Here is a 14,695-nt window from a genome sequence, read left to right on the forward strand (position 1 = left end):
GGGTCTCACCAAGATTACAGCTATTTTCTGAAGAAGTTCTGCATAGACTGCCGTTTAAGGTTTAATTCAATCTCTGCTGGAATATTTACAGCAGCCTGCTATAGCAAGATCCTTGCTAAAAGGATAATGCTGCTGACAGTTACGAAAAAGTAAGCATAAAAAAAAAAAGAAATCATCAAACAGAATCAACACTGATTTCACTGAGGAGAAGCAATCACCTTAATGTTTTTCAAATACTCCTTTTCCTTCTAGCCTTTGATGATCTAATCACTGAAGCAATCTGCTGTGCCCTACTTAGTGAAATTTGTTTCTGTGAAAAACATAACAACTTTCTTACTGTGGGAGAACCTGCTATGTTTTCAAACAGGAATCATAACAGCCCAGGTTTCATTCCCCTCCCTCCAACTTTCTGTTCTCTATTTAAAGCCACAGTTGGAATCAAAATGCTGTCCTCAGCACATCAGGCACTGACAAAAGAAAGGCTATGGAGCTGTACCATGTGGCCAAGCTGCCTAAGCAAAAAAGGGAACATCACATATTAAAACGCATCATCTCTGATTACTACCCATCCCTATTTAAGCATGGCAGGGGAAGGGGGCTGCAAAAGGGAAAAAAAAAAAAGTCTGTTCTAATATACATACAGTATTGGTACAGCCCTCTCATGTCTATCAGGTTTCCAGTATAACCTTGGGCTAAGCAAAATACGCTTTTTGACATTGCATGAGAAATCCCAGTTCCCTTCAAGTTATACAAGTCTGAGTCAAGGCAACGGAACCAAACTTTTCTTTCTCCCTGGCAAAAGCTGGGCTCAGATCTGATTCCAAACTCGGTGATTCATTCCCTTCACAGAGATGTTAATGCTACATTTCCTGTTCTCCAAGTGCTAACAAGGATGGCATGTTACCTGTGCTGTTGTAGTCACGATCTTAGACCGGAAAGGCCCCACGGCACAGAGCACAGACAAAAACCAGAAGATAATGAGCACTCCAGAGGACTGAACTCCCCTCAGCCTTTCGTATTGAATAAGCAGTGTAGCTAACAGCTGTAAAAGTAAATACAGGAACACGTGAACACAATCCCATCCCACTGCTCCTCTTATTCACGCTCTCAGTTGGCAGCTATTATAGTCATCATTGACAACAGGACCTCTTTGAAATAAGGCCCCATCATAACTTCACAGAAGTCAATGGCAAAACCTCCTCTATCTAAGGAAAGCAGCAAATAACTTTATGAAATAATTTGGTTTTACTGTTTTCAAAGCCTCATCTCCAGAATTCAATTTTTAAACCAGATTTTGTGCCTAGGACTAGGCACAATTAAATATTAGCTACAAACATTTTAAACAAGTGTAAGAGTTGTCATTTCTCCAGTCCAGATGGACAATCATGACTTGTCTAGAGAATGGTATTTTTAAAAAAATATAACCAAGGGAATTAAAAACTTAATGGGCAAATTTTACTGCTTCATTTTTCATACAACAGCCACAAGCCTGTTTGTCATCCTAGGCAAAGCAAATTTGGTTTCTGTTTAACAGAGGAACAGCCGCCAGATAAGAGACACAGTTTTACAAAGTCCAATACAGTACTGAAAAATGCACAAGACATGCTGTCTCATATCTCCCTGTTTAGGCAAAGTCATACCCAAATTCTCTCCACACCTGGATCACAAGCTTGGAGAAACAGATGAGAGCAAGGTGGGAGGCAGAACAATCGCTCCATTATAAAGATTTTAATTTACCTACCTGAATCTACATGAGAGAGATATCTGTAACTGCGGCCTTTTCGGTAAGCAAAATTTGCTTCAGTAATACAAGTACTAATAATTCAGCTAAAAGAGTACAGGATGAGGCAATGAATGCAAAGGAACCCTTTCCTCCTTCATCTAAGAAAGGGTTATTCTTATTGGTCACAATAAACAGAAACAGTTACGAACCACGGTGATGCCAACGATCAATGGAGTTACAAAATAGACTGGTGGAGGCGTCCTGTTTTGCAGGAGCTCGTGGAAAGAGTAGAAGAGATCTGCCCAGCTCACGCACCACAGCAGGACACCGAACAGCTGAAAGTAGCCAAACAGAAACAGCATTTGGTAAACTCATCTCCAGGGGCAGTCAGAGGGCTAGCAAAACCATTATGATTCACAGATTCCCAGCAAGACAAAGCTGTGTAAACAGAACAACACTGCTGTGTTGACCAGCTGCAGTCAGGTTAACAGAACTGTCCCACTGCACTCAAACCAAGGATCCCATCTCAATGGCTTTCCGAGGAATTTGCAAACACGAACAGTAGAAAGACTAATGTATTTACCTGTTTTTTTCCCATACTATTCAGTTTTGATTGGAAACACAGGCAGCATCCAGATTAGAGGCAGACATGCCCTGAAGCGGAAGCCTGGAATTTTTCTCCAGGAATAACCCCAGTTCTCTTGTGGCCTATGGAAAGCGACTTGCTTGCTTTCCTTAGACCTGGCCATTTATAAACCAGAGGTGCTGTTGACACCAGCCATCTCTTAAGCACAAGATGCAGATGAAATCACATAACTATTGGGTGGGTAGAGTGGCTTGAAAAGACACCTTATTGTGTCTACTTTCACAACGAGATTAAATTCTCACTAGACCTACCTTAAGGTCTTTTGTTTTGCAGCTTTCAGCAGTTTAAAGCTTAAGTAATGGTGAAGCAGCATAGTTTTGGCTCAACAAAGGGGTGAACTCTCTTCTGCAGAGCAATCAGCTCTTCTCTCTACCCAGAAAGGTGGACTCACAGGATGGATTTCCTTACAGATGAGCTGTCCTTAGGTATCCTTCCTCAGAAATCTGTACGTACACTGTTGCTTCCTATAAGCAAGTTCTCCAGTTCCCCCATAAATCAGAGGGGATTTTGTTTAAACCCTACTGCAGCACTTGCTTGGATGCTGAACTAACGCTAACAAACTCAAAATTGCACATTACTCATGGAACACTGCAAAGAGATCTTACCGTCTTGAACCTGCTCAACATGGAAAGCACAATGTACCCTCTTTTGTTGTGCTTTAGGTAGAGAAGATAAAAGGGTAATACACTCCATAGATAAATGCTGGGGATCCATGCTAGGATGGTATTCTGGAAACACGGTGTCAGGTCTGGATTATCAGTGTGTATTGAAAGATTTGAATCCTGGAAAAGAGATGAGACATTTATTAACAGAGAGGCAGAAGTGCTGCCAATTGGAACATCTGCTTGAAGAAATTGTATCCAAATTCTGCTGGAGCTAGCACATGGCCTTAGTAAAAGCTTTCCAAAAATACCTATCCCAACTACTTGTGGTTAATCTGTTGTAGTAAAAGGGTTAAGTACAGTTTTAAATATCGGGCAAAACCTAGAAAGACAGACTTCTGCCCTCCTGTATCTCAGATTTGAATTTACATTTTGTAGCAGGCAAACCCCTTGTGTGCTGTCTTTGCTAAGGCTTAGTTACAGGTGCTGATACCATGGCACTTCTCAGGCATTCCCAGCCTGGAGTGCAACTGCTAAATAAAGCTCTTGAGGCAAAACCCTCGACTTGAGAACTCATCCAGCAAGAATGTCCAGCACTGAATAAAATTATCAGATTTAGATCAACTGTATGCTGACCTGGGAAAACCCCCTCCATTTATGACTAAAATTTTGTCCTTCTTACTCATATGCCTCCAACTATAATTACTTCCCTATTCTAAACAAAGGTAAAAGGAATGTATTGTACATGTAGGTAGGAATATGGGTTTTCTTGCAAACATTGCAAGCAATGCCTTCCATCTGTGACCTTGGACACCACAATTCACATATGCAACTTGTACCCAAGGATTTGAATGCACCACGTGCAAAAGCACAGTCACACAAGTTCAAACTAAAATAGAAATTTCAGTACAGTTAAGGGGAACTTGGTTTTAATCAAACCTACTGGAAATTCACAACTTGCATTTTGCCATCTCATGTGTCATCTGAAATGTGGTAGATAAATACTTGCAGGAAATGTAAAATTACTTCGTTGTACTATCATTAACAAGCAGATGATAAAACTAAGATATCTGTAGTTCAAATATGCCTTATCTCTGCACTAGAATAATTTACTTGTACCTAATTATTTTTGGGTATGAGCTCTCAGTAGAAGTATGCTTCAGTTAAGCTGAGCCACTTCTCCCCACCCCTTATAAATGAATGACTGACTAGTCTGAATATGAATTCTTCAAAAGTATTTCCAGCCCTGCTTTTGTTTACCAATACAAAAAAGACTGAATGCTGAAAGCAATGGTTGATTTTAGGAGAACTGAAGAGCCATAATCTGCTTACAATCTTTTGATCTCAGTGATGATCTGTCAGAAGGGATGTGTACCCCTGCATCAGTCCACATACCCATGAAAGAGCTCATAAGTGTAATGAAACTACAAAGCCTTGGCATGTTGCAGGATGGTTTGGCTGTACTGTGACAAGTTTGTCACTCAGTACTTCAGCTTTAGCACAAATGAAAGCCCTGGCAGTGGTGAAGAGTGGCACAAATCCATTAGCTGTGCATCTGAACTGCACCCTTTAATGCTGCAGAGTTAGTGCCTCTCCAGCTGAGCAATGGCTCCTTTGGAGGCATGCAAACACCCAGCGTGGGCCAGGGGAATAAAAAGATTCCCATTTACCTAAACAGGTTTGTCCAGACCTAGGGAAAACTTCAGCCACAAATCAACACCACAGGGGCAATTACACTGCAATTCAAACACAACATCAAAACCAAACCAAACTCCAGCCTCACATTCAAACTATTTCTGTGTCTTCCTCCAGCGAGCAAGTCTCTGGCACCAGAAAGGAAGATAACGTTTAAAGAGCACCCTTTTTTGGCTCATCATCAAAACATTACAGCATCTCTAACATGATAAGCTCTCCTAGCAGCTACCCTGCCTGGGGCAGGAGATGCCCTCTAGAAGTTTGGAGCTGAAAAGCTCTTTAGTTCCAAAGCAGGAGTTTATCTACTATCATTTATTCAACAAAATACTAATTTCCTCTTTAAATTACATGTGGTTTAGCAATGTCTTGAGCACGTTTGCAATTGTGCTCCTTTAGCTTGCTGGAAAGAATCCTGGAAAAAGGAAAGCTGAGGAAGAATAGCAATAACTGGGCACAGAATAAAACAAAGATTCTGTTTAAGGGAAAAGTTATTGCAGGGGGGCGGGGACAGTAGGGAAAAGCAGCACTCCTAATTTAAACCTTTCCTATAAGACCAAAATGTCCAGAAATTACTTTCTGTCTGACAGCCATCTAGAAACTGCCCCAGATGTCCATTAACTTTGGACTGAACACAAGCTGACTATTGTATCCAAGACACAGACTGTATGGCTGCCAAGCCATTTAAAGGTTTTCATTAACTCTTATTTAAACAAGGCAAAGGACTTGCATTTCTGAACACATAAATACAGCTGGCCAGAAAACAAAAATTCTGTCCTAAAAAAACACGTCTAAGATTTTGAGATTCGGTTGAATTATCCCTGAGAATAAAAGTGGAACCCTTCCAAAATTACGTGAAAGTACAAGAAGCAGCACCCCCCCGATAACCAACAAGAGCCTCCTACTTCCATGGCACATGGGAAATGGGGATGTGGGCTGAACAAGAAACCTACGTCCAAGGTGACAGACCCGACTACTGGCTATCTTGGGAATGTTTTCCCAAGTCCAATTCCATCCTGGACCAGGTAAACAACCTTTCCTGGAGCAGATCTGTTTCTGTAAAAAGTTTCCCTTTCAACGAATTGGTGTTTTCTGAGAGCAGACTCTTTCCATCCTTGAATACAATAAGAAGGGTTCCTGTTAGAAGACACTATACCTTAAACATTTAAGTAGTGTAATTCCATGCAAATTACTTGCTCCCCCTAAGACCAGACCATAGTGGACCAATGCTGCCATGCCATCTGCCATGTAGCGGGGACTCTGTTAAGAATTATCATTATTACTTTTAAATCTGGAAATCTGAAAGTTGCATTTCTCACCACATTTCTTACCTAGCTGGATCTGTTTCAACAGAGCTGGCAGTTCCACTTTATGGCTTTATAAATCACCACACTGACAGCATATATTCCAACATCCACTCCAACCCTAAACAACTCATTTCGAGTCAGAATATGACATGAAGTTCCAATATAATCTATGGTGACCAAGCCGACACAGTTAAATATTGCTAAATACCCTTCAATTCATCAGTAAAGTTACAGAACTCCACCCTTGAGAACAAACACAAGAAGCAACGGCTGGAGGGACACACCAGCTCTTTGACTCCTATCTTTAAGGCTCCTGCTTTAGTCTGGCTTTGCCTTTCCATATTCTGAACTCTGCTCTGGTAAGCAGAGCAGGTTTAAATACTTCTTACATCCCATTCTGATTGAGGATGAAAATACCCACCGTGGGCTGTCTGGGTTTGAGTATTTTCTTTGGACTTGCTACTGAAAGAGGTCTAATACTCTGATGTTGGATAGCACACACATTCCTCAGTTCACAGCTCTATGCTGTCCTGAGAACAAGTCATCTTCCTCTGCGCATCACAGCTCTGTCTCAGGGTCCCCTTCAGTGAAAGCCCACTGAAAACACTCTGCAGGCAGCTCCATGACCCAGAGCCGGGGTGACCCATCAATAGGCATCTCACAAGGGGAAATACTCAGCAGCACATGTTGGGAAACACCACTTTCTCCAAGAAACTCATCCCAGGAAAATTGTAACAGCCAGCGTGCCCATCACAGCTAACATTGCTGTCAGCTCGCTTCCCCACAAGCAAGTCTTAAGGGCAGTAACCTGTGACCTCTTCCTAATCCAGACTTCCACTGTGCTCTGTGGCTCCTCCAGACTGCCAAGAGCTCTGTGGCAACTGCCTGTATGCAGCAGCATTTCCTTGGATGCAGTATCATGGATCAGGTTGGAGGCTATGCTGGTGAGATACAGCACTGCAGAAATACCAGCCCACTGTACCCAACTCCCTGGGTGCACAAGGTACTTAATCCTGTAATAATACTTAAATGCGATGCCAACATCCATGGGAAAAGAGATTAGAGATGCTTGTAACAGCTTCACAGCAGACAAGGGGTCCCCTGGAGTCTAGAAGTTACAAATTAGTGGCGCTTTCTGTTGATCAGTTAAGAATATCACTGACGTTGTCCCTTGCAGCAGCTTTCAATCACACCCATCACTCCAGTCACAGTCTTTGGATAAACACGACGCTCATATTAAGGGCCATCTGTGCAGCAGGACTTACATTTAGATGAGCAGCTTTAAATACATGTTCTTAATTTAAGGGAAAGTATTCAACAGGGGAAGCTCTGAGCAACTTTAAATCTGCTCTAATACTTAGTACTTTCTATTACACTTTCCCCTCTGGAGAAGAACACTGCTATTGAAAAGGCCATCCTTAAAACTGATAATGCCTTTAAAGGAAACAAAAGTTCAACGCAACATATCTTGGGTTTCTTGCACATCATCCCTTACAGCTTTCAAAGAAAAGGGGGAACAAACAGAAAGCCTAAAGCTAGACTGAAAAACACGAATAGGGAAATTCCTGTCTATCCCTTTCCCAAGCCCCAAGGATGATGTTAACAGAGCCTGCTGAGAAAGACCACTTGGGATTCTGGTCTTGGGTTTAAGTCTAAACCAACTCCTACTCCACTACAGAAGCTTAAAATATAAGTGCCTCACACTGGCTTTACCTGGCATACAGCTGACACTGCAGTAATGCTCTTCAAACAGCCAGCAACCCAAGGGAAGACTAACGATATCTTTTGTAGTCTCAAGCAGTTACCTCCGTTGAATGGATAAATTAATACATGTTTCTCTCTAAGTTTCTATAGGGCAAAAAGAATTGGAAAAAGGACAGGAAACACAAATTCATTCTTTATCTGCGGGGAAGGTGAAGGCCATCGGGTTGACGTCATTCACACTCTACCCAAGGTTAATACATGCCATATCGCTGATTCTGTGTCAGTTATCATTAGTTGGCACGTTATTTAATATTAAAAATCAAATTGGAAAGCTGACTGGGAAGGTACACATGAAGAGTAAAAGATAGGGAAGTGAATAGCTGACAGTAACAATGCTTCCCTGCAGTAAATAAACATGGAAATGATATCTCTTGTAGAAGAAATTGTTAGTGAGAACTTAAATGGAGTGGAGAATCTTCCTGCCCTTCTTTTGCCCCTAGATCTGGTAAATATCCTGCCAGTGAGTTTCACTTGCACAACCTCGCACAAAAAAAGAAAAGCAAAAAAAAAAGGATGTTTTTCTCTTGCCTTTACCATACTGCCTCCTCCCAGAAACAAAGATGGCTCTACAGTGGCTCTGAACCACACCACCAAAAACAACCAGGGCTCAGTCTTAGCTACAGCACAGGCTTCATCTCAGCCTCTCCATGTCTCACCTCCCACTTCTAGCTGTTGTCCATCTCCCCTGCTTGGTCCCTGTTGGTAAACTCTTTGGGCAAACTCTAATAATCATTTTAGAGTACCAACACAAACAAGCACTCTGCTCCAGGCCTCCAGAAGGCTGCCCGTTTCAAATAGCCTTTTCAGAGCAAGATCATCCGTTTATGTTTCCAAAGGAACAATTTCACCCTTATGCACAGGAGTAACATGCTTCATTAATCCACAGTGCCTGTTGCACAACTCAATTCCTTCACATGAATACATGAACAATCTTTCCTCACTGCCCCCCTGTTAAGGGCAAGAGATAATGATATTCTCCACTGCAACACCACAGCAATACTGCTTGGAAAAAAGGTGGGGTTGGGAAGAGGTAAGCATTTATAGTACTTACACAGTTAATAACCAGAAATAGTATTCTTCTGTTTACAAAGCACACTGCAACAGTTACCTACATTAGTGAAGGACACCATGCAGGACGCTTAACTTTCTTTTCCAGCAGTAGAAGGATCTTTAGTGACTTATTTTAATGGATCAAATAGACCTGGCACAAGTTCATAGCCCATATGACCTAGTTTATGGTTGTGGAGTAACTAGTCACAGGTTTTTGCCTGAGTTGAAGCTTCATGGTACAAATGGTACCAACAACGCAATGAACTTGAGAACCGTGGACCAGACATCCAAAAATCAAGGTATGGGTTTAGTGACAGGTGTTACATAAAACAGTAAGTTTCTCTTTCTTCTCCTTTTAGTTTTTGAGTTTTAAGATTAGAAGTTCAGATCTTCTCTGCTGTCATGAACAAAAATGAGGCAGGATGAAAAAAAAGTAGGTTCATATTCTGCCACAGTCAGGTGAGCCCAACAAATGGGGCTTTCAAAAAAGCATCTATAGCTTGAGAGAGTAAAGTAGAAGTTGACAACAGTAACTATATGTATCTAAGACAACAAACACCTAAAGTAAAAGTAATATCCATCTACTTCAACTGTTTTAGTAGCAGCCAGCCTTCTTGCTTGGACAGAAGAACATTTATTGACTTGCAGAGGGGAAGGCATAATGCAACCACAGAGGTACAAATGCTTATGAATCAAAAACAGGATTGAGAGTAAAAGGAAACAGGATCATTCCTTCAGAATAAAGGCCCTGACTGCCTTTTAAAATTGATCAAAGGTATATACCGTTGTAGAGAAAACATTCTGTTAATTGTATCATCAAAGGCCTTTCCTATGGCCTTATGCAAGTACAAATAAAGGAGTGGGCTGCCTTGTTTCAGCACAGTGTGATGATGGGTGTGGGGGAATATCCTTAATTTAAGCCATCCCATCTCCATTCAATTGAAAGGAATTAGGTTAATTCAAGGATCATAATGAATGTAGCTCAATTAAGAAGAGGTAGGAACAGCTGAAACAGCTGCAAATGAGACAGCCCCTGCTTTATTTTCTCCCCTTCCCACCCTGACTCCTGCATCTTAAGCTGGCCCATCCAGTTGGGCTGCTGTACAATAATAATAAAAGGGATTGTCACAAAAAAAATGTCATCAGTGCTGCTCTGACACTCCGCCTGCCTAGTGGGAGCTGGAACCAACAAATTGACTGCAGCGATAATGAGATTTTAGCATCTGGTCAAGGCTGCCTTTAACACGACAGTAGCATGGGAGTTTGGTGGGGCAGGATACAAAGGTGACATGCCATCTCAAGTGCCCACGGTTGGTCACACTCTTCAGCTGCAGGGACACTCATTAGGGGACCACCAAGAAGTCCAATGCAGCAGCAGGCTAGAGGGCAAGGACAGAGTCTGTGTGCTAATGAGCTTTAATGGCCAAGATTAAGCCTGGTTTATCACTCGCAGAACTGACCTATGCTCACATCACACAGACGAGCATTACACTCTAGCTATACTCTTGAAGTTAATTTGCACAAACGATACTCATCTCAGTCTGCAGACCTACTTATTTCAGTCACTTTTATTCAGCAAAAGAGTGAAATCCACAATCTGGCCCTAAACCACGGCAGTAGTTTCAGAGAGAAAAAGAGCTCGCAAAGCACCACTACAGGCAGCATCCTTGGGAAGTGTCTGCTCCTACGCCTCCCACCATCCTCTCAGCTATTCTCTCTTCTCTTCCCTTCTTCGTAACGTGAAGTTTGGCCTTCAGTGTTGTTAAGCCAAAAAATTCAGAGATAAAGAAAAGATGGGATCGGGTGACTATCAAAAAGAATATGTTAATCATAGAAATTGGAGCAAAGGCAGAACTGTCCTGGTACATTGTTCTACCCCAAACCAATTGCATGCACAGCTTCTATCCAACACTAAGTGACGTGAACTTAAAGCCTAAAACTTGATTTTTTTCAACACCCAGGAAATCCCTATTTCTAAAAGGATCATGTTTACCTACGATCTGTACAAACACCCTGCAACTGAATCTGCCCAGCCAGTGCTGGTACGAAGAGAGCAGTGCCATCCCTAAGGGACTGCTGTAAAACCACAGTGGTCCAATTGCAACTTGCTTACAACAACAATCCTTCAAATACCCAAATGAGCCAGAACTTCCACCACTTTGCCACAAAGAGGCTGAGACATGGAAAGCGAATTTTTGTGGGTCACCAACATTTAAGCAAGATGTACCAACTCTGTATCGGGTCAGGAGAAAAAAGGGAAAAAAGAAGCAGACAGAATAACATTGCTGCCTATGGAAGTTACCACTGGCCACAATCTTCCATCTGATAGATCTTCCAGTAGTAAACTGTTTCCCCCAGAAGATATACCTTGCTTTTTCAAATGAGACAAAATATAAAAGCATAAAGTTTTTTACTGCTTTTTGTTCCACTTCGCTTGCTCTCACCTCCCCTTACTGTAATAAAATGATTATACCCAGAACATGGAGATTTTTTCCTGCTTATTTTTCCATGTTTCCAATTGTACATAGTAACAAAGGGAAATGAAAGGGAAAAAATTGCACGTGTAAGAGGTGGGGGAGATTCTAGAATACAAGTCATTCAAATGGGGGGAAAAGAAGAGGTAGCAAAGGAAGAAATGAGAATTTTTTTTTAATTGCACAAGTGTCAAATGTATTCTCAGAAAGTTTAAGAAAGAAAAAAGAAATTATGACTTCTGAAACTAAATGACTTTGACATTTGAAACAACTCCTGTGAAATAGTTTTTCTTCTCCCCCTCCTTCCTTATTCTGTTCTAATTCAAAGCTTTATGACACCAGCATGTGACATTACTGTAAATGATCTAAGTTTTATGTTGACTTCGCCTCTCATGCTGCCGTGAGATTAGCACAGGGACAAGGTGTCAGCTCACACGGGCCCAGCACGGAGTCAAGGCTGTTGGCTGTACAAAAGCCTGAACGCGTTCCTGGGAAGATCTCTGGCTGCTTGCCGCTATGCTCTCCTCCAGCTCAGCCAAATAATGTGTGACTGGATAATGGCCCATCATAGTCATGGCAGTATCATCTGGAGACAAATGGAGCATTAGCTTACTGGAAAAATCAAAGATCCCATTTAATAGGTTTTTCAAAGGAATTTTTTTTAAATTAAATTTTAAACAGTAATAGTCTCTTCATTTTAATACATTACAAATTTACACATGTGGAAAGGAAAGGATTATATCTCCAGTGGCATAGCAATTTGCCTACCAGGTAGGTTAGGCCCATCTCAAAATGCTTTATATTCTTAACTGTAGCGATTAAATAAGCTCCGTTTTAAGGAGCACCTCATGCGACTCAGGTTTTGTTTCAGATATTATTTCTTTTCAGGAGGCAAACTTTATAGTATTCCTAAGCCCCAGACACCACATCGACCAGCTATGTCACTTAAGCTAAAACGGTCAGAGCTGTGACCAGGGAGGAACAGTTGTATTGAAAGCTGAAGAACATACATGACCTTGAGTTTTGCTACAGAGAAACAGTCTCCCCGTGGGGCTTTAATTGTCCATTAAAGCAAGGCAGGACCTTGCCCCGCTACCATCTGCCTCATCTCACAGCATCCTCAAGTTTTACTGTCCCACCCCCAGGGAAACACATGGAAGGGAGGGACAAGCAGGCTTTTGCGTCCAGAAGACCTTTGTGAAGCATCTCCTGCAAAGCCGCAGTGCACCTGGGCAAAGAAAGATTCTTTTCCCTCTAGGCATTTTTTTTTCTAAAAATACTTTTTCCTGCAATTCTAGAATTGCAATCAGGAATTCCAGAAGGGACTCAACCATGCTGCTCAGATGTTGGTGGTGACAATTTTCTCAGCTGCCCCCATTCTCCTGCACTGAGGACTGTATTGTTCATTTGACTAGTCAGTGTGCTGGTTTGAAGGAAATGGCAATGACTGCTTTCCTTCAAAAACATGAACAATCACATTCACATATTCTGCTGAAATGAATGGCATTTTCCTGAGCTTCGTTAATTGACACTGTCATTGAAGGACTCCACAGATCCTTGATATTGGCAGCTTTCACTAGTATTAAGTTTTGCTCACAACTCTCAAATCCAGACGTCGTCTTTCCCAAGCAGATTCAAATACAGTCTCTTACACCGTTTACACACAGATGAATGATAATAGGTCCTGGGTAATACTCCAAATCTATTGATAAATATTTATAATGCCCTTGACATTGAGAATCTCAGGCCCAAATCCTTTAGCAATAGCTTCCATTCAACTCAATTCAAGAATCTTAAAATCTTGGAGGATTTGAGCTTGAGTACTTAATTGCTTTTAAGTTTAGGATGTTACCAACACAGCTACCCTTTGAGAGAGCGTAACTTCATAGATCTGACGTCTGAAGAGACCATTAATGTCACCTGTTTTGATCTCCTACCTAACATGAGAAAGAACACAGATACCTGACACAATTGTGAAGAGATTTATAGAAGTGGGACTCAGTTACCTGAAGTTGGATGCAGTTAACAAAGATTATGTGGAGATCTGTATCACGTTTAAGTAACTACAAACACTGAACATTCTGTGTTTATCACAGCGTGGCAGAAGGGGAAGCTAATATATAAAGAACAGCCAGTCTGGACCATATCATCCTACTGCAGAATCCCTCCTTTGCAATGACCTGCTACCACCTTTCGCCTCACTCTTCCTCTGCTAATTTAGTTGCAAATATAATGGAATAACTGAAATTCAATGTTTTATTATTAAATTAGGGCCAAATCACATAAGTTGTGGGGGTTTTTAAATAAACTTGTACATGTTACAAGTACATTGTCATCTTCCTTGAAAGAAAGATTTCTTCCTGACTACATTTACCCTAAGTCATCTTGAACTGCAAAAAATTTAAGCATGATACACGATGATGCAAAAGGAGAAATTATGCAGTGGGCAGACTGGTGGCACTTTGAGCCAACAGAGGAGGAAGCTGCATTTCTAGAGAGCAGCATGACTTTTAGTCCAAATCTACCAAAACTTCACAGAATTACTCAAGGTGAAGGAATATCTGCAAAGCTAAAGGTTAAAGGGTTGCTTGTATGAGACTATCTCAAAGACAAGACTGAGGTATTGTTTACTTTTGAGAATTGCTGCAACTTCCTGTTGAATTACTCAAGAGTCTCTGGATGAAGAAGAAGCTGGCACTCCACGTGGGATGGGGAAAAAAAAAAAAATCTGTCAGGATACCAAGACACAGAGTAGGCAAGGAAACTGAGCTCTGTCAGCTAAGCAGGATCAAAAGGAACAAGTCTGGATCTCATCCATAACTGACTAGAAGTTGTGGTCTCCCTTTTGAAGCGCTCTATCACTTCTCCTACCATTTCCTATTTATGCTGTTAAAAAAAGCCAACATCAAACCCACAAGTTGTTGCTTAAGCCTAGGCACTTAGTCTGTCTGCCCTCTAAGGTGTTTCTATGACCCATCATCTCAACAGTACCCAAGTACTGCAGAGCACTTAATGTTTTATCCTCACAGCAGCCATAGTGCCATTTCTTAACCAGAGAGTCTGAGCCACACAAAGACAAGGTGTCTTTACACTGGAACAGAATTTGGTTTTCTAAGCTCATGTTGTTTAGTCGTTAGGCCAAAACACTTTTGCAGCAAACACTCCCTAGGAGATCACTTTTTTCTCCTCTCAGAGGAACCACTCACGTTTTACTACAGTGGAGGACATAAGCAACAAATAAGTGATAATTCAGTAATATCTACTTCTCAAGTACAGAGATTGTGGGTCACATAAATTGGCATGCCTATCTAGCACACTTACTATCACACAGTAAATATGTGACGGAATCAATAGGAGATAATTATTGGCAATAGTAAATAGCACATACCCACACAAGGCAGTCCTTAGGTGTGTTATCACATTCATCTCCCGAAAGG

At 41.4% G+C, this 14,695-nt stretch overlaps 1 protein-coding gene across 3 annotated transcripts in view; it reads right to left on the bottom strand.

The window, feature by feature from the left end:
* Nucleotides 1–14,695, bottom strand: part of ABCC3 (ATP binding cassette subfamily C member 3) — a 51,748-nt gene that overhangs the window by 33,602 nt on the left and 3,451 nt on the right. For all 3 annotated transcript variants that reach the window (XR_008238282.1, XM_052808213.1, XM_052808214.1), the window contains exons 2-4: nt 2,975–3,151; nt 1,933–2,058; nt 905–1,042 (exon numbers count right to left, since the gene is read on the bottom strand). Coding sequence is in view for 2 of the 3 variants with exons in the window: in XM_052808213.1 (XP_052664173.1) it covers nt 905–1,042; nt 1,933–2,058; nt 2,975–3,151 (441 nt within the window). In the remaining variant the exon portion in view is untranslated. The remainder of the gene's footprint in view (nt 1–904; nt 1,043–1,932; nt 2,059–2,974; nt 3,152–14,695) is intronic.

This window comes from Harpia harpyja, chromosome 14, assembly GCF_026419915.1.
Source record: "Harpia harpyja isolate bHarHar1 chromosome 14, bHarHar1 primary haplotype, whole genome shotgun sequence".
NCBI classification, from domain to species: Eukaryota; Metazoa; Chordata; class Aves; order Accipitriformes; family Accipitridae; genus Harpia; species Harpia harpyja.